Source organism: Papilio machaon, chromosome 3, assembly GCF_912999745.1.
Source record: "Papilio machaon chromosome 3, ilPapMach1.1, whole genome shotgun sequence".
NCBI lineage: Eukaryota > Metazoa > Arthropoda > Insecta > Lepidoptera > Papilionidae > Papilio > Papilio machaon.
Window position 1 is genome coordinate 3345277 of NC_059988.1, and position 18593 is coordinate 3363869.

The following is an 18593-nucleotide window of genomic DNA, read 5'->3' on the forward strand; positions in this document are numbered from 1 at the left end:
TGTCAAGTTGTAGAATTATGATATACAGTTATTCTTACTGCACTAGATTTAATTACTTACCTAAAGAAAATAAAAAAGACATAAAAGTACCTACTTTTTTTACTAAATCAAAGACATCTAACCTAACAAACCTTTTTTTTTCATGGATAGATCCAAAAACTATTCCTACACACCCTCTTAAATTGTATGAAGTGAATGAGGGCTAGAATTTGGCCTCCGGTCTATATTTGAGAGGCGAAAAGCGAGAATCATTCCAATTCACATTGCTCTTCTGTGTGTTCGTGGTATGGAACCGGTCGAACCGGCCTATTAGATTAGATATTGAATTGCGGGCTCTACCACCAATATACAAACAACAACCAGTCAGTGACATGTACTTAAGTGTAATATTAATTATTTCATAATAATTTATTTTTACCGTAAAGCCACATTTACTATAGTTTTTGTATATGTATGTAGAACCCAAACTTCAGATCTCAAAACATTATGGTCAGGCAAAACACAAACAAGTTTCAGATATAAAATTCGAGTCATCTTTTAATAGAAAAATAAAACAAAATGTTATTACAACTCTTCTTTTTGCCTCGGCGGTGTTGAAGGTGGCGGTGTTGGAATTTTATAATATTTATCATAGATCTCGTCCCAAAAGAGAACGCGTTGCTGTATCAGCGGACCCCGCAGCTTCAGCGATTTGTCTATACACATATGAGGACCACCATTAGCTCTAGTAGGAGGCCACTGAGGCAGATCCAAATTCTCGGACACAGGTTTTCTGAAAAACAAAGGGAGTAATTGAGAAACAGCTTAAAATGTGTAATTTTTAGATAAGTTACGATTGTAATATAGCATACCCTGTGGTAATGAAAGTAGCCCATATTTGACGCATTATTTTTTTCATTTTCTTCGTCTCTTTAAAGAGTTCATCTTCAGTCAAGTTTGGCCACACCCCATCAATGACCCCAAAAGTCTGCGCACAATGATTGGCGCCGCGGATCTCAGTGTAAGGTATGAGCGGCGCGCTTTCGTCCACGAAGTCATATTGATACAGATAAATGTTGTTGTTTCCAGACTCCACTTGCAACCTCACGGATCGTAAAGTGGAATAAGCAAACATTACATCTGTGAAATAATCTATATATCTAAATATTGTTTCTTCGCTAATTGGTCGATTGCCAAAATAGAATCTCTTTATTCTCTCTGCCACCTCTTCTTTTTCTGATTCGCTGTCAAAGTTAAGATCACCCGGTAAGAAGTCGGAGAACTTTGTATTCATGCTATCTTTCCAATGATCAAACCATGGTACTCTAAACAGTCCTTCCATCTCAGCAAATCCATAAAGCATAGGCAACTTATGTTGTTTACCTGCCTTCAAAATATTTACAGGCGCGTCATCAAGAAACATTTCTTGTCCTACATCGCGTTCCACACAAGGCGAAAAAAAGAATGTGGAATCTTTTTGACCAAATACATCAACAGAATGCAAAACTTCTTTTGGAACTGTTTTGTAAAACTCTTCGAGAGCATAAACGTCATCTTCATTGCCAGTAAAGTTTATTAACTTAGCGTAAGCTTTAGCGATTTCTACCGGATTTCCTTGAACACTAAAAACTGCCATATTTGACCCACTCTCTGGTACAACTTTACTGAATAAACCTTTCGTCATCGGCGAAAGCATAAGCAGGTCTACCGCAGAAGATCCAGCACTACATCCTATTATTGTAACATCATAAGGATTACCACCGAAACTGGCAATATTTTTCTTAACCCAGCGAAGTAAGGCCACTTGGTCTTTCATTCCAGCGTTACCAGGCACATCTGGTGTGCCTAAGCACAAGAAACCATGAGGTCCAAGACGATAATTAAAATTGACAATGATCATTTCTTTTTCTCTAATCAAGTTCTTTGCTACAGCAAATTCACCGTATCCTATTTGGTACGCACCTCCATGAACGTAGACTAAAACAGGTAACTTGTTAGTTTTCGTATAAGGTACGTATATGTTTGCAATTAAACAATCTTGTTGTTTTTTGTTAACATTGTTTTTTGGTTAACAAGCTTTTTGCTAGGTGCGGATATTTGCTTATGTATATTGAAAACCGGATTATTCTGACAAACATAAGATTGAGTATTAATACAACCTGCTGATATGCCAGTTGCTCATATAACATCCATAGCGGCCCAAAGGGTTATATTTGAAGATATGTATATTTTCGGTTAGTTTGAATTGAACGCATACTAAAATATGTTTGTCAGTATTTAAAACCTTGTTTTTATTATATACATTTAAAAGATATAACTTTGTATATTTAAACTGCTGAAATTATACATAATGAAGAAAGTTTTTGTAGAAGCATTGACAACATCTTCAAGTATTTTGTGTTATATCCGATGCGTTGTCTTGTACTCATTCTTAATCAACTGTTATCTTCCTCTGGAAACACTTATTTTTATTTTATATACTAAATCAAAGACATTCAAACTAACAAACCTTTTTTTCATGGATAGATCCAAAAACTACTCCTACACTACCACTCAAATCCACTTCCCCGTCACATACTTTCCTTATTAGAAAATTGTAGGAAGTGAATGAGGACTAGAATTTGGCCTTTGGAATTTGGTGTACATTTGACAGGCGAAAAGCGGGAATCATTCCACTTCACACCGCTCTTCTGTGTGATCGTGGCATTGAACCGCTCGAACCGGCCAATTAGAGTAGATATTGATTTTCGGGCTCTACCACCGATATACAAACAACAACCAGTCAGTGACATTTACGTAAGTGTAATAGTATTGCATAATTATTTATTTTTACCGTAAAGCCACAATTATCATAGTTTTTGTATATGTATGTAAAACCCAAACTTCAGATCTTGAAACATTATGGTCAGGAAAAATCAACAAGTTTCAGATATAAAATAACCGAGTTATCGTTTAATAGAAAAATAAAACGAAATGTTATTACAACTCTTCTTTTTGCCTCTGCGGTGGTGAAGGTGGCGGTGTTGGGATTTTATAATATTTATCATAAATCTCGTCCCAAAAGAGAACGCGTTGCTGTATCAGTGGACCCCGCAGCTTCAGCGATTTGTCTATACACATATGAGGACCGCCATTAGCCCTAGTTGGAGGCCATTGAGGAAGATCCGAATTCTCGGACACAGGTTTTCTGAAAAACAGAGGGAGTAATTGAGAAACAACTTAAAATATGTAATTTTTAGATATGTAACGATTATAATATAGCATACCCTGTGGTGATGAAATTAGCCCATATTTTACGCATTATCTTTTTCATTTTCTTCGTGTCTTTAGAGACTTGATCTTCAGTAAAGTATGGCCACACCCCATCAATGACCCCAAAAGTCTGCGCACAATGATCGGCGCCGCGGATCTCAGTGTAAGGTATGAGCGGCGCGCTGTCGTCCACGAAGTCATATTGATAGAGATAAATGTTGTTGTTTCCAGACTCCACTTGCAACCTCACGGATCGTAAAGTGGAATAAGCAAACATTACATCTGTGAAATAATCTATATATCTAAATATTGTTTCTTCGCTAATTGGTCGATTGCCAAAATAGAATCTCTTTATTCTCTCTGCCACCTCTTCTTTTTCCGATTCACTGTCAAAATGTAGATCAGTCGGTAAGAAGTCGGAGAACTGCGCATTCATGCTATCTTTCCAAAAATCAAACCATGGTATTCTAAACAGTCCCTCCATCTCAGTAAATCCATAAAGCATAGGCAACTTATGTTGTTTACCTGCCTTCAAAATATTTACAGGCGCGTCATCAAGAAACATTTCTTGTCCTACATCGCGTTCCACACAAGGCGTAAAAAAGAATGTGGAATCTTTTTGATCAATTACATCGACAGAAAGCAAAACTTCTTTTGGAACTGTTTTGTAAAACTCTTCAAGAGCATAAACGTCATCTTCATTGCCAGTAAAGTTTATTAACTTAGCGTAAGCTTTAGCGTTTTCTACTGGATTTCCTTGAGCACTAAAAGTTGCCATATTTGACCCACTCTCTGGTATAACTTTACTGAATAAACCTTTCGTCATCGGCGAAAGCATAAGCAGGTCTACCGCAGAAGATCCAGCACTACATCCTGTTATTGTAACATCATCAGGATTACCACCGAAACTGGCGATATTTTTCTTAACCCAGCGAAGTAAGGCCACTTGATCTTTCATTCCAGCGTTACCAGGCACATCTGGTGTGCCTAAGCACAAGAAACCATGAGGTCCAAGACGATAATTAAAGTTGATAATGATCATTTCTTTTTCTCTAATCAAGTTCTTTGCAACAGTAAAATCACCATATCCAATTTGGTACGCACCTCCATGAACGTAGACTAAAACAGGTAACTTATTAGTTTTTGAATCAGGTACGTATATGTTTGCAATTAAACAATCTTCCGATTGGGTTGAATTTGGATGTGCCATATAACGACTTTCCATTTGCGGGCAAGTTATGTTTTTATCGATCGCTTCGAATGGTACCGTCCAAGTGGGCGGAGGAAGAGGTGCCTATAACGAAAAGAGTAAATTTATAACATCAGTAAATTATTCGAAATCTACTGCTCGATTTCGGTGTTTTTCTACGCTATCTAATAGTTTTTAATGTAAATATAAAGGCGACCATACCTTGTATTTGTTGGGCCCAGTTGGAGCTGTTGCGTATGGGATCCCGTAAAAGACAAACACATCATCACCGACTTCTTTATATCCGCGGACTGGTCCCTGGGCTATATTCAACTGTCTCATTTCTTTGCTCTCTCCGGTTGCCACCAAAATTAACGCCAATAATATTATGCATTTTATCATTTTATCAAACACAAACTTATTGTTTGAAATTCTGACTATTAATGATATATTAACATTCAACACTTTGTTTTATATAGAGTATAGTTATCTTTGACAGATTACGAGGTTATGACTACGCGGAAAAAATCTATATCATCGTCAACCAGCTTTTTGCTAGATGCGTATATTTGCTTATGTATATTGAAAACCGGATTATTCTGACAAACATAAGATTGAGTAATATAACAACTTGTTAATATGTCAAGTTGGGCATGTAACAAGGAGCCTCTTACGAGTTTTCAGGGGTCACCAGTAAGCAAAAAGTTCCTAACTGCATAACATATCCATAACAAAAATCTGTTAGTAAATGATTTTCAAGTTATAATCGGAGTGCCTATAGTCATTATCCAAGAACACAAGGTAAACTTTATATTTTATAATTTAATTATTTACTTATTATGATTTGCAACAATGAGTACCTACTCCCAAGTTACTGTCATCAAACCCATGGTCCTAATATTTAGCAAGAAAACTACATGTTTTATCATCAAATAAGATATTTTTCTGGAATTTTGAATATTAACCTATATAGCTGCCGCTCACACATTTGTCAAAATAGGACGCAGTTAAAATTACATTGTTATTTCACATACTTTCTGACTGCCATAAGAGCCTTGTTGAACTATATGAACTTATTTTTTGGTTTCTTTTTGACAGACGGTAAAGAGCGCTTGACAGATCCTGGCACTTAAAAGTCAATGTAAATTGCAATGATTATGAGTATGATAAAGATAGATAGATAAATTGACTCGTCATTGTTAGTAAAAACATTAAGATAGTTACAATCAGCACATTTTGCGTATCATCATACAATATATGACTTACATAAATGAATGTTTTCGACTCGTTGCTAAAGGATATGTTGCTGATAAAACTTCGGTAGCAAGAAAGAGAACAAAGACTTAACTAACAAGAAAGATTTATTTAACTAACGATACGAAGATTTGACAAGTATTTATTTTCAAAAACATTCGATTAGCTTTAATGATAGCAATAAAAAAATTATTTCCTTTGAACTTATCTCTTTTTAGTAACTTTAATTGTTTAATAAATATTCAACATTTAAATATTGAAATGGCAAATTATCTAGGAGCTATTTTTGGAACGAAGTTCCTTATCGCGCGTTGTGAAAGGGGGCTAGACGGAAAAAATTCTTACGAAAAGTTGTCACGACATTTTTTGCTATATCACCATGGCAACGACGTGACAATATATAACGAAAATTCATAGAAATAAAATGTACTTCTTGTGAAGACTTAAGTTTTATGCATAGAATAAACATTGGTTCCTTCACTAATTAATTGAAAGGAACTTCGTTCCATCCGGGTGTCCCTTGACACCTATCAAGTTTTTTATTTTGTTTATATTTTTTGTTATTGCAACACCTGCCTTATGAAAAAATACATCCTGCTATAATTCCTAAGTCGACTCACCTTTCTAGGTTGATTATAGAGCGAGAGCATCTCCGTCTGCTTCATGCTGGAGCTAAATTAGTTCTCAGTTCTCTATCCCAAAGATTTTATTTAGTGAGTGGTATTCGTGAGGTAAACAAAGTTGTCCACGAGTGTATTAATGATTTCGTCTAAAAGCTGTAGCTGCCAAGCAGCTAATGGGCTCTCTACCAAGAGCATCACGCAACGCATCACTCCTCAAACACCGTTTCAGACAGTGGGTGTTGACTTTTGTGACCCATTTAACATAAAGGTCGCGAGAATCCGGATGCCATTGCAATCAAAAGCTTATATAGCACTTTTTGTGTGTTTTATGACCAAGGCTATACATGCTGAAGTAGTCACCGATTTGACAAAAGAGTCTTTCTTGGCAGGTCTGAAAAGATTTACAGCTAGGTGTGGTTTACCCACAGTGACAATGCTCAAACCTTTAAAGGTGCTTGTAACACCCTTAAAGAATTGCATGAATTGTTTAATTCAGAATCTCATAAAGATGATGTAATTTCATTTTGTCAAAATAAAATGATAAAATTCAGGTTTATACCGGCATATTCTCCTGAATTCGGCGGACTATGGGAATCAGGTGTCAAAAGTTTAAAACATCTTAAAAGGGTTGTAGGAGACTTAAGTCTGACGTTTGAGTGACTCTACACAGTGACCACAGAAGTAGAGGCAGTATTAAACTCAAGGCCGCTGCTTCCTATGTCTTCCGAAATATCGGACACAAATTATCTGACACCTGGCTATTTCTTAATTGGAACTGCGTTGACAAGTTTTTCAGAAATAAAACTTTCTGAAAAAAGAGTCGATAGATTAAAATTTTGGAATATACTCGTATTAACAAAAATTAAACTAGACTTCTGGAAATCTTGCTCAAAAGATTATCTTGCCCAGCTGCAGAACAGGCCTAAATGGCATAATGAGCATCCCAATTTGACGGTGGGAGATTTAGTCATTGTCCGCTCAGAGAATACTTTTACATTTCAATGGCCAATGGCCTGAATAGTGAAAACTATTGCTGATATTGATGGTAGGGTGAGAGTGGCCGAAGTAGAAATTGGAAACAAAACATATAAAAATCTTACAGGAAGTTATGTCCTTTGCCGATAAAATAAAAGTAAATATTTTTCTTTTGTTTGTTAATATTAAGTTAAATCTATGTTAAGGTAATTTAATTTTATTTCTAAAATTAAAGAAAAGGATTTTGTCTTATAATATTCATTATTGTTGAATTTGTTGCCGGGCCCAACTATGTTCAATAAATATTAAACATTTAAATATTGAAATGGCAACTTAGCTTAAGAGCTATTTGTATTTATTTTTTGTTATTGCTACACTTGCCTTATAAAATTGAATTGGATAGATGTAATTTTTTTTGTTATATCTTAATATAAATGTTTATTAATATGTTTAAGCTTGCATTTTTATTGTACAATAATAGTTACTAATTAAAATTAGAAAATCAGTCATAGACGTTACACACATACAAACATTCAATGATTCCTGTTGTCAAGTTGTAGAATCATGGTACCTAAAGAAAATGAAAAAGACATAAAAGTACCTACGTAATTTACTAAATCAAAGACATCTAATCTAACCAACCTTTTTTTCATGGATAGATCCAAAAACTATTCCTACACACCCTCTCAAATCCACTTCCCCGTCACATTATTTCCTTATTATAAAATTGTATGAAGTGAATGAGGACTAGAATTTGGCCTCCGGTCTATATTTGAGAGGCGAAAAGAGGGAATCATTCCACTTTACACCGCTCTTCGTGTGTGTTCGTGGCATTGCACTGGTCGAACGAGCCGATTAGAGTAGATATTAGGGATGTTAACATTGAGTGGAAAAATCGATTATTCAAAAATCGATTTTTAAAGTTCGTGATAAAAATCGATTTTTAAAGAAAAAATCATCGATTTTTCAAAAACATCTTAAAATTTCAGGGAAATCATAGAAATACAATAGATTTTTCCTAAACACAAATTGCCATAAAACATTTTATGGTCTTGGATATGAAAATGTAAAACAAATCATTTTTTAAAAATTGTTTTAAATACTAAAAACAATATTTATATTCGCAAATAACATAAACTAGCTGTGCTCGTGCCTTCGTCCGCGTGCAACACTGTTTTCCGGTAGCATTTTAATTATTTAGTCTAATTGAGTGTGTGAAAAATTTTTTTTTCTTTGAAAAATGGAAAGATCATCTATAAGTTTTAATGCAAAACAATTTTTATTTTTTTATTTTTCGCAATAATTAATAAGTTATATCAAAATCAAAATTAATTTTTGAATCCAGTACCGAAGACGCGCCGAGAACTCCCGAACAAATCTGAGCGCGTGTGACGTCATACTGTTAGTTTTTACTCGTATTAGTATACAGAGATGATAAGTACAGTGCTTTGAGCTTTGTTTTATTTCATTTACAATGCTTTTGTCAACTTGACAGGTGACGTATAATAGCTGTAAACGATGCATTTGGGTATGTTCCGATATGCACTGCGAGCACTGCACAGTGCTATCACTGTAGAAAAATTCGTTCCGTTGTGGACTGCCAGTATACTGAATTGACGTCACACTATACAGTGGTCGCAGTGCATATCGGAACATACCCATTATGAATTTGCTAAACATTATGACGTCACAAGTATTTTGGCTATCGTTCACATTCACGTGACTATATTTTAATTTTAAATCGCTTGTAATTAATTGAAAAAAAATTATTTTTCGTTTTTCACGTTACATATCGATAAAATTAATAATTATATTATATATATATAAAAAATAAATATTAATTTTTTTTCACACTCCCAATTATTTCACTTAAATGGAGCTTAAATATTTCACTTATAGGAGCGTCGGTGGCTCAGGTGTTAAGCACTTGACTTGCAATGTGTAGGTCCAGGGTTCGAATCCCGCAATGTACCAATGTGTTTTTGATTTTCGATTTACATATGTACATTTATCCGACGTTCTTACAGTGAAGGAAAACATCGTGATGCAACCTGCACATATCTGAGAAGAAATCAATGATATGTGTGAAGTCAACCCGCACTGGGCCAGGGTGGTTGACTATGGCCTAGTCACCTCTAACTTGGTGTAGGCTCCGAGCCCCTCGGTGGGGACGTATAGTGAGCTGATGATGAATGAATTTCACTTAAATTATAAAAATTACATTGAAACAAATTAACCTTACAATATTCTCATAAACCTTACATGTTTTTATACAAACTTTCATCTCCTATTCCCTATTGTTATTTTGCTCCCTTGAGGATGAAACTTTCACAATTTTTAAATGTCATATTTATTTACATGAAATTAACAGCCTGAAAATAAGTTTCAAGCTTCTAACTAAATTTGATCCAGAACCAAAACGCCAGTCGATGGTTTGGGTGTTTCAAAACGAATCAACGCCTATCAAAATAAAGCGAAATTTTCTATGCTGTGAGCAACAAGCGACCAGACACAGGTCTCCGCGGGCTACTGCTCCACCGCGATAATGAGCCCGCCCACACCGCAATCAAAATGAGGGACTTCCTAGACAGCACACCGGTCAAACTCCTGGGTCACCCTCCTTACAGCACTAACCTTGCACCGTGTGACTTCTTCTTATTCCCAAAAATAAAAAATAAACTCAAAGGGATTAAATTTTCGCGCGATGCCCTCTCAGCGTTCGAGCAGGCTGTAAACGAGGTGTCTGCGGCGGACTGGAAAAAGTGTTTCGAAAACTGGTTCAGACGCATGAAACTTTGTAAAGAGGCTAGTGGAGAATACTTTGAAAAGATGTATTAAAAATATATTACCTATAGAACATTTTTTGGAACGAAGTTCCTTATCGCGCGTTGTGAAAGGGGGCTAGACGGAAAAAATTCTTACGAAAAGTTGTCACGACACTTTTTGCTATAGTAAGTATGTTAACGACGAATGAGCGCTACTTCACCATGGCAACGACGTGACAATATATAACTAAAATTCATAGAAATAAAATGTACTTCTTGTGAAGACTTAAGTTTTTTATTCATAGAATAAACATTGGTTCCGTCACTAATTAATCGAAAGGAACTTCGTTCCATCCGGGTGTCCCTTGACACCTCTCAAGTTTTTTAGTGTCGTAATACTTTCTGAGTGTCCCACGTATGTATGTATAACATATATGTATAACATATATGTATGTAGAACACATACTTCAGATATTAAATCATTATGGTCAGGCAAAATACAAACATGTTTCAGATATAACATTACCGAGTTATGTGTTAACAGTGGTTAGTACATATCGAATACTAGATGGCGCTAATCGATATTTTATATTAATTAATAACGTAAAAGCACAATAATGTTAAAAAGTAATGTATTTAATAATATAGAAAACTATTAAATAATAATTAATTAAGTTGCGATAATAATATAGATGAATAATCAATCCCGTACTGGCCACCGAGATGCAGTAGACAAATATTAGGTCCTTACATATGAAATTGGCGTTTTGTATGGGAGGAACAAAAAGTCGAATATTTTTTAATATAATATATTTAATTAATCAAAGTATGAACCATTATTTTCTATGCACTTTTGCCATCTCATAGGTAGTTCATTGATCCCTTTACTAAAAAAACCAGTCGGACGGGAATCAATAAAATCTTTGAAGGGGATTTGGACTGCCCCATCGGAGTTGAATTTTTTCCCTTGCAAGAAGTTATCCAAATTTCGAAAAAAATGGTAATCTGTTGGAGCAAGGTCCGGGGAGTACGGAGGATGTCTTAGACTTTCCAATTGAAGCTCTTCTAATTTAGTAGCCGTCTGTTGCGCAGTGTGTGGTCTAGCGTTGTCGTGAAGCAGCAGTGGCGTGGAGCGATTGACCAGCCTAGGTTGTTTAGCCGCTAGCTTTTCCATCATGGTTTGCAATTGCTGACAATAGACATCAGCCGTAATAGTCTGGCCAGATTTGAGAAAACTGTAATGAACAATACCGGCACTAGTCCACCAAACGCTTACAAGTAACTTTTTTGGGGTTAATTTTCGCTTGGGGCAGGATTTGGCTGGCCCACGGACCTGCTCGGTTGTCCGAGTGGGCGGAGAGGTGAACTCCGACGTGGCGCGTCCCCGGGTGGTGGATAGGGGAACGCCCCGGCATATTGCTGGGGTAGGGCTTTTTTCGCCCCGCGAACCAAACACTAGACGGGTGGAGCGCAGCGATGCGCTATCCCGATGGCGGGTCCGCCGGTCTTTGACCGGTGGGCGAGGGCTTCGGCCACCGTCGGATAACCCGTAATCCGCACTGAGCGGACCGGGGGCCCAGCGCACTGAGCGCGGGGTTGCGAGGAAGAAAACCTCTCTAAAAAATCACCCGGTGGCAACACCACACTTGGCCGTCCACTGGTCATTTTGATCGGTGGACGCCAAGCAAACCGTAATCCGCACTGAGCGGACCGGGGGCCCTGCGCACTGAGCGTGGGGCCGCGAGGAAGAAAACCTCTCTAAAAAATTACCCGGTGGCAACACCACACTTGGCCGTCCACTGGTCTTTATGATCGGTGGACGCCAAGCAAACCGTAATCCGCACTGAGCGGACCGGGGGCCCTACGCACTGAGCGTGGGGTCGCGAGGAAGAAAACCTCTCTAAAAAATTACCCGGAGGAGGAGTACACGCCCATTGGGCGGTGCTGGGCGCGGCGTGCACCGAGGTGCCGTCGTGCGGAGTGGAGGGGTGTTTTTCCCGCGGGGCTATGCCGGACAGGGCCTCCCATACCGGACAGGCCCGCGAGGAACACCGGTGGACCCTGAGGGGTCGGAGGATGGTGGGTCTTCAAGGCCCTCGGCGCGATAGGGTTGGTCAACCCGGCCTCCCTATTGGGCAAAACGACGTTGTGTGGCAGCACTCTAAACTGCAGAGGACTTTGGTCGGTGGATGGCGGCCTTATAGGTCGTGCGTTGATGGAAGGGGGACCTCACCCTGCTACCAAAGGCGGTTTCCGGTGTCCGACAACACTGGACAAAGTATGAGATGGCAAGCCTACAAAACAAATTACCCCAGGAGGGTACCGACAGCATCGCTGGAGGAGAATCCCTCCCCGCGGCCTCGGCCGCGGGCTGCCCCGCGTATTCTGGGGGGGGCAAGGACTGCTTTTCCTATACGACGACTCAGGCAAGAATAATGGAGACGATTGCACGCGACTTGGATTCGGAGGTGACGAGGCGCCCATCATTGGACGGCGTCGACCTTAAAGAAGCGAGAGTAGTACTGGAGCGCATTCCGATCGCGGCGCCTAACGCCGCGCGACAGCGCGACAAGATGGAGTGTGACGGTGGAGCAGCGTCTGATTCGGATTGCAGCCTCACTGTCGATGCCGAAAGGGGACCGATCTCAGAGTTCGGCGCGAAACGGCCCCGCCTCAGTGAGGGGTCCACGGACGAGGAACGGATGGCGTCCCCAGTGACGGCAAGATGGCGCCAACAAGAGAAGAGGGCCGCGGCCAAAGCTCGAGCCAAACAAAAGGAGGAAGATCTGGAGAAAGAAGCTGAGCTCGCTCGCTTCCGGCGCGAGACACGGTCTGCGTTGTTTCCCCGACCTCACGAGAGAACGGGAGAGAGGTGTGCCGCTCAGCTCCAAGAGCAGGTGCAGGAGGACTTGGCCATCATTGAGAGGGTGGCGACCAAGTCCTCCAATTTGAAGGGCAACTTTGTGCGAGCCCTGAAGGACGCTGCGGTATCAATTAAGGAAGCCGTGGAAGTCCTCGGGGCCCGCACACTATCGGAGGAGACATGCCAGCTCCAGGCAGACAATGCTCGCCTGCGGGCCGAGATGGACGCACTCCATAAGGAGTTAGCAGACATAAAGGAGGATCTGCGGAAACGGGGTTCCGCAGTCTCCTCCCACCCGGATGCGACAGTGAAGGCCGTCCCCGCACCACGGTCCCCACAAATACCGAACGAGACGTCCTCCGTGGAGGAGATCTGTCGTGCAGTGATGGTTCAGGTCGGAGGCATGATGAACGCCCGCCTGGCCTCGTTTGAGGACAGACTTCTCCCGGAGAGGAACCTGCGGCCGCCTCTCGCGGCCGATAAGAAGAGGGACGGGAGTACGTACGCTGCCAAGCTTGCGGGGCAGCCGACGGTGCCCGCTAAAGGGAAAGACCAGGGAGCGGCCAGGCAGGCGGCGCAGAAAGTGCCAGCCCAGCCAGGCACCAGCGGCACCCAACGGAAGGCTCCCGCTGCGCCATCGCAGCGCCCGCCGGGCCCCGCCCAGAGCCGGCCCGAGACACAGGGCACGAGCGCCCCCTCACCCGCTACTGCGGAAAAGGGGAAGAGTAAGAGAAGGAGAAAGAGGAGGAAGAACAAGAAAAAGAGCTCACCACCCGGGCAGCAGCAGTCGCAGCCCGCGGTTGGTGAGTGGATAAAGGTGGGGCCCAAAAGGCGACAAAAGGAGAAGGCTGGTGCCACCAAACTCCACGCGCCCCGGTCGTCTGCGGTGGTCATCACGCTGCAGCCGGGTGCGTCGGAGAGAGGTGCCACCTATGCAAGCGTCATCGCCTCGGCAAAGGAGAGGATTAACCCGGCCGAGTTTGGAGCCCAGGGCGTTCGCCTCCGGAAGGCTGCCAACGGGGGTCGTATTTTTGAGTTCCCAGGCGCCTCCAGTGGCGAGAAGGCGGACTCCCTGGCCCAAAGGTTGCGGGAGGTCCTAGATGGTGAAGTCGTCCGCGTCTCCCGGCCTACTAAGTCGGTGGCCCTACGGGTGTCAGGCCTAGACGATTCTACCACCGATGCCGAGGTGGTCGCCGCGATCGCTGCAGCGGGAGGGTGCCCCGCCGAGCAGCTGCGGGCCGGCGTGATGTCCACCGGCCGCGACGGACTGGGATCAGTGGTTGTCCAGTGTCCCGTCGCGGCTGCGAAAAAGATCGCGACCGCTGGTCGTCTGCTGGTGGGCTGGGTGTCCGCCCAGGCTAGGGTGCTGGATGCCCGGCCAATCAGATGCTTCAGGTGCCTGGCTCCCGGGCACCTATCCGGCCAGTGCCAGGGGGTGGACCGCTCCGGACTCTGTTTCCGGTGCGGCCAACCAGGGCACAAGGCCCGCGGATGCACCGCTGCGCCTCACTGCGTGGTCTGCGCTGCGGCCGGCATGCCGGCGGAGCACCGAGTCGGCAATAAAGCCTGCGTCTCCCCACCCAAGGGGAAGAGAAGTAAGAAGGGAGGTGGGGACGGTCAGAACCCGACGGTCGGACAGCCCACTGCCTCACCCCTACAGGCGGCACCGCCGCAGGCCGAGGAGGTTGCTATGGTCGTGGAATAATGGCCCTCAACCTCCTCCAAGCCAACATCAATCACTCCGCCAGAGCTCAGGACCTTCTGTTCCAGAGCATGGCGGAGTGGAACATCCACGTGGCGGTGGTGGCCGAGCCATACCGGGTCCCAGCTGGGGACGATTGGGTGGGAGACGCAGACGGGCTGGTGGCCATAACATCCCGGTCCATCGCAGGCTCTCCGGCCTTCGTGGACGTGGTCCGAGGCCGGGGATACGTTTCGGCCCTCGTCGGCGACATCATGGTGGTCGGAGTGTACTTCTCGCCGAATCGGAGTCTCGCCGACTTCGAGTCTTTTCTTTCTGAGGTCGGCGTCCTGATAGGCGGAAGTCGCTCCGCCCGGGTGCTCGTCGCGGGGGACCTCAACGCCAAATCCTCGGCTTGGGGGTGCCCGGCGACAGATCCGCGAGGCCGAGAGTTAGAAGACTGGGCGGTGGAGACCGGACTCGTGGTCCTTAACCAGGGGTCGGTCAACACGTGCGTGCGGCGTCAGGGCGGCTCCATTGTTGACGTCACCTTCGCCGATGCCGTCCTGGCACGCCGTGTTCGTGGCTGGCGGGTGGCCGAGGACGTGGAGACGCTATCGGACCACCGGTACGTGAGGTTCGACATCTCCGCGTCCCCGTCCAACCCGAGCCCAGTCCCAGGCCGGCCCCCGAGCGGGGAGGGCCCACGCTGGTCGCTGTCGCAGATGGACCGGGATTTCCTGGTCGAGGTCGCTCTCGTGGAGGCGTGGTTCTCCGCGCCCCGAGAGTCTGTGGTCGAGGTCGGTCAGGAGGCGGCGCGGTTGGGTGCGGCCATGTCGCGTATTTGCGACGGGGCCATGCCGAGGGTCCGTTCCGTCCCCTCCAAAAAGCCGGTGTACTGGTGGACCGCCGAGCTCACGCTGCTGCGCGGTTCTTGCGTGGCGGCGAGACGCCGGTACACCCGCTACCGTCGGCGGAGGCGTCGGGACCCGACGGAAGAAGAGCGGCTCTACTCCCTCTACAGAAGTGAGATTCAGGCCCTGCGGGCGGCGATCGGCGCGGCGAAGGACAAGGCGAATGACGAAATGCTGAAGACTCTGGATATCGATCCATTCGGGAGGCCCTACAAGGCCGTGCGGCGAAAGCTCCGGTCTAGGGGTCCCCCCATCACCCAGAGTCTTCAGCCTCATGAAGTCAACACGGTGGTCGCTGGCCTGTTCCCGCCAGCAGCTGCCGGTTTCGTGGCGCCGGAAATGGCTGACCCCACTGTAGAGGGAGGAGCGGATTCAGGTGCACCGCCGGTAACGGAGGAAGAGCTGAGGGCGGCGGTGTTGCGCATGCGCGCTAAAAACACTGCCCCCGGCCCCGACGGTGTACCCGGTTGCGCCTGGGTTCTAGTGCTGGAGCCGCTCGAACCGTGGATTCGGGCACTTTTCCAAGCCTGCTTGGAGCGGGGCCAGTTCCCGAGTGAGTGGAAGAAGGGGAAACTGGTCCTGCTCAAAAAGGATGGACGTCCGGCCCACGAGCCGTCGGCGTACCGGCCGATCGTTCTGCTGGACGAGATCAGCAAGCTCTTTGAGCGTGTCGTTGCCGCTCGTCTCGTCCAGCATCTGGAGAGGGTGGGGCCGAATCTCAGCGCCAACCAATTCGGCTTCCGCACTGGCAGGTCCACCCTTGACGCCATTGCGCGGGTGAGGACCCTTGCGGAGGATGCCGAGTCCCAGGGTGAGGTGTTGTTGGCCGTGTCTTTAGACATTTCCAACGCCTTCAACACCCTGCCCTGGGAAACCATCAGGGAGGCGCTGGGATACCACGGCTTCCCGCCGTACCTCAGGAGGATCGTCGCGGCCTACCTCTCCGAGCGATCGGTCGCGTACCCAACCAGCGTCGGCTGGTTGCAGAAGGCAACCTCGTGCGGTGTTCCGCAGGGGTCGGTTCTCGGGCCGCTCCTGTGGAATATCGGGTATGACTGGGCGCTGCGCCTGCCCCTCCCGAGCGGTGTCGAAGTCGTCTGCTATGCCGACGACACCTTGGTGACGGCGCGGGGCAGCACCCACAGGGAGGCCCGATGCAGGGCCACAGCTGGCTTGGCCACAACGGTGGCCAGAATTCGTCGCCTGGGTTTGGAGGTTGCATTGCACAAGTCTGAGGCCATGTATTTCTACGGGCCTCGACGAGCACCTCCAACCCAGTCCGCGGTCATGGTGGGCGGAATTTCCATCGGCGTCGGGGGTACTATGAAATACCTCGGACTCGTCCTCGATAGCCGATGGAAATTCGAAGAGCACTTCCGGCGTCTCGTCCCGAAGCTCATGGGGGCGGCTGGGGCCCTTAGCCGGCTCCTGCCAAACGTGGGCGGCCCGGGCTCGCGGTGTCGCCGCCTGTACACAGGCGTGGTGCGGTCGATGGCGCTTTACGGCGCACCTATCTGGGCGGATACTCTGACCGCCCGGACTCGAGCCCTGCTGCGAAAGCCGCAGAGGGTCATGGCGGTCAGAGTAAGTCGTGGCTATCGCACCGTGTCGTGCGACGCGGCCTGTGTGCTGGCGGGGACGCCGCCATGGGACTTGGACGCGGAGGTGCTCTCCGGCGCCTACTGGCGGAGAGTGGATGCCCGATCCCGGGGGGAGATCCCTCCCCCGGATCAGGAGAGTGCGTGGCGGCGGGCGGCGGAGGCGCAGCTCGTCACCGAGTGGCGGGAGCGGCTGCTTACGGCGTCCGCCGGCCAACGCACCATTGAGGCGATCCGGCCCGTCCTCGAGCTCTGGACGGGTCGGAAGCACGGGGCTCTCTCGTTCCGTCTGGTGCAGGTACTCTCGGGACATGGTTGTTTCGGGGCGTATCTGTGCCGGATTGCGCGGCGAGAGCCCAGTGCGAGGTGCCATGAGTGCGGCCACGCTGAGGACTCGGCCCAGCACACCCTGGAGTCGTGTGTGCACTGGTCGGCCCAGCGCGCCGCACTCGTGGCAGAAATTGGGATGGACCTCTCGCTGCCCGCTGTCGTCAACGCGATGGTGGGTAGCGAGAGCTCCTGGAACGCTGTCGCCTCCTTCTGCGAAGAGGTGATGGCGCTGAAGGAGGCGGCGGAACGTCGGCGGGAGGAGGACGCAGCCGCGGACCCTCTTCGTCGTCGTCGCGACGGGCGCAGGCGGCAGGCGCACACCCGCCGTCTGCCTCCCTAATGGAAGAGCTCCGGGCGATGGACGGCCTATTGCCCTATCGCCCGCCAAACCTTCGGGTGTAAGGCGCTCACTAGCATTGGGTGCGCCTTTAAGACGTGTGTTGTGGGGACTCCCTACATCTCTGTCCCCACAAGAGGAGAGTCCGAGTGGACAACGCCGGCTGGGTCGCGGAAGATTGCGCAAGTGTTCCCGTGACCCAGCCACAAGGCGGAATGGAGGGCCCGAGGGGTTTTAGTGGGTATGGCCGAACGACTTTAGGCGAGTCCCACACTCCCTGCGCCACTGCACACACAGGCCCGGCGCAGGGGTGCGTAACTGCATTTCCCCTCGTACAAAAAAAAAAAAAAAAAAAAAAAAAAAAGGATTTGGCTGGCTGGCCAGGATCCAACCATTGCGCTGAGCGCTTCCGATTATCGTAAAGAACCCATTTTTCATCACAGGTAATGATTCGGTTTAAAATACCTTCATTATTGTGCCGGTTTAGTAATGTAACGCAACAGTCGACGCGCGTTTGCCGGTTTGCTTCAGTCAATTCGTGAGGTACCCACCTTTCAAGCTTTTTAATCTTCCCAATTTGCTTCAAGTGAATTAAAACAGTTTTATCACTAACATCGCAGCCTGCAGCTAACTCGGACGTGGTTTGCGATGGATCCGCTTCCACAATAGTCTTCAACTCTTCATTATCAACTTGAGTCTCAGGCCGTCCACGGGGCTTGTTCTGCAGATCGAAATTTCCAGAACGAAAACGTTGGAACCAAAAACGAACTGTGTTTTCTTTTGCAACACGACCGCCATACACATCATTCACCCTTCGAGTCGTTTCCGCAGCA

General features: G+C 46.2%; 3 protein-coding genes across 3 annotated transcripts; 1 reads left to right on the forward strand and 2 right to left on the reverse strand.

Moving 5' to 3' along the window:
* Positions 1-538: 538 nt before the first annotated feature.
* On the reverse strand, positions 539-1998 carry LOC123723527 (esterase FE4-like). Its single transcript, XM_045686498.1, has 2 exons — positions 852-1998; positions 539-772 (listed from the first exon to the last, which is right to left on the reverse strand). The coding sequence occupies exons 1-2, from the start codon at positions 1877-1879 to the stop codon at positions 565-567; spliced, it is 1236 nt and encodes a 411-aa protein (XP_045542454.1). The 5' UTR covers positions 1880-1998; the 3' UTR covers positions 539-564.
* Positions 1999-2958: 960 nt separating this feature from the next.
* On the reverse strand, positions 2959-4790 carry LOC123723517 (esterase FE4-like). The gene is made up of 3 exons (XM_045686436.1): positions 4643-4790; positions 3246-4525; positions 2959-3166 (listed from the first exon to the last, which is right to left on the reverse strand). Exons 1-3 carry the CDS (start codon positions 4760-4762, stop codon positions 2959-2961), a joined length of 1608 nt encoding a protein of 535 aa, XP_045542392.1. The 5' UTR covers positions 4763-4790.
* A 7682-nt stretch (positions 4791-12472) lies between these two features.
* Positions 12473-14605, forward strand: LOC123723544. Its single transcript, XM_045686587.1, has one exon. It carries the CDS (start codon positions 12473-12475, stop codon positions 14603-14605), a length of 2133 nt encoding a protein of 710 aa, XP_045542543.1.
* The last annotated feature ends 3988 nt before the right edge of the window (positions 14606-18593 follow it).

What these genes read in the sequence shown, in the direction of transcription:
- LOC123723527 (XM_045686498.1), bottom strand. Translation starts at nt 1,879, where the DNA reads ATGATCATTGTCAATTTTAATTATCGTCTTGGACCTCATGGTTTCTTG. An exon ending in GCTACTTTCATTACCACAGG is followed by an intron (nt 773 to 851) that starts GTATGCTATATT and finishes TTTGTTTTTCAG; the next exon opens with AAAACCTGTGTCCGAGAATT.
- LOC123723517 (XM_045686436.1), bottom strand. Translation starts at nt 4,762, where the DNA reads ATGAGACAGTTGAATATAGCCCAGGGACCAGTCCGCGGATATAAAGAA. An exon ending in CTGGGCCCAACAAATACAAG is followed by an intron (nt 4,526 to 4,642) that starts GTATGGTCGCCT and finishes TTTTCGTTATAG; the next exon opens with GCACCTCTTCCTCCGCCCAC. An exon ending in GCTAATTTCATCACCACAGG is followed by an intron (nt 3,167 to 3,245) that starts GTATGCTATATT and finishes TCTGTTTTTCAG; the next exon opens with AAAACCTGTGTCCGAGAATT.
- LOC123723544 (XM_045686587.1), top strand. Translation starts at nt 12,473, where the DNA reads ATGGAGACGATTGCACGCGACTTGGATTCGGAGGTGACGAGGCGCCCA.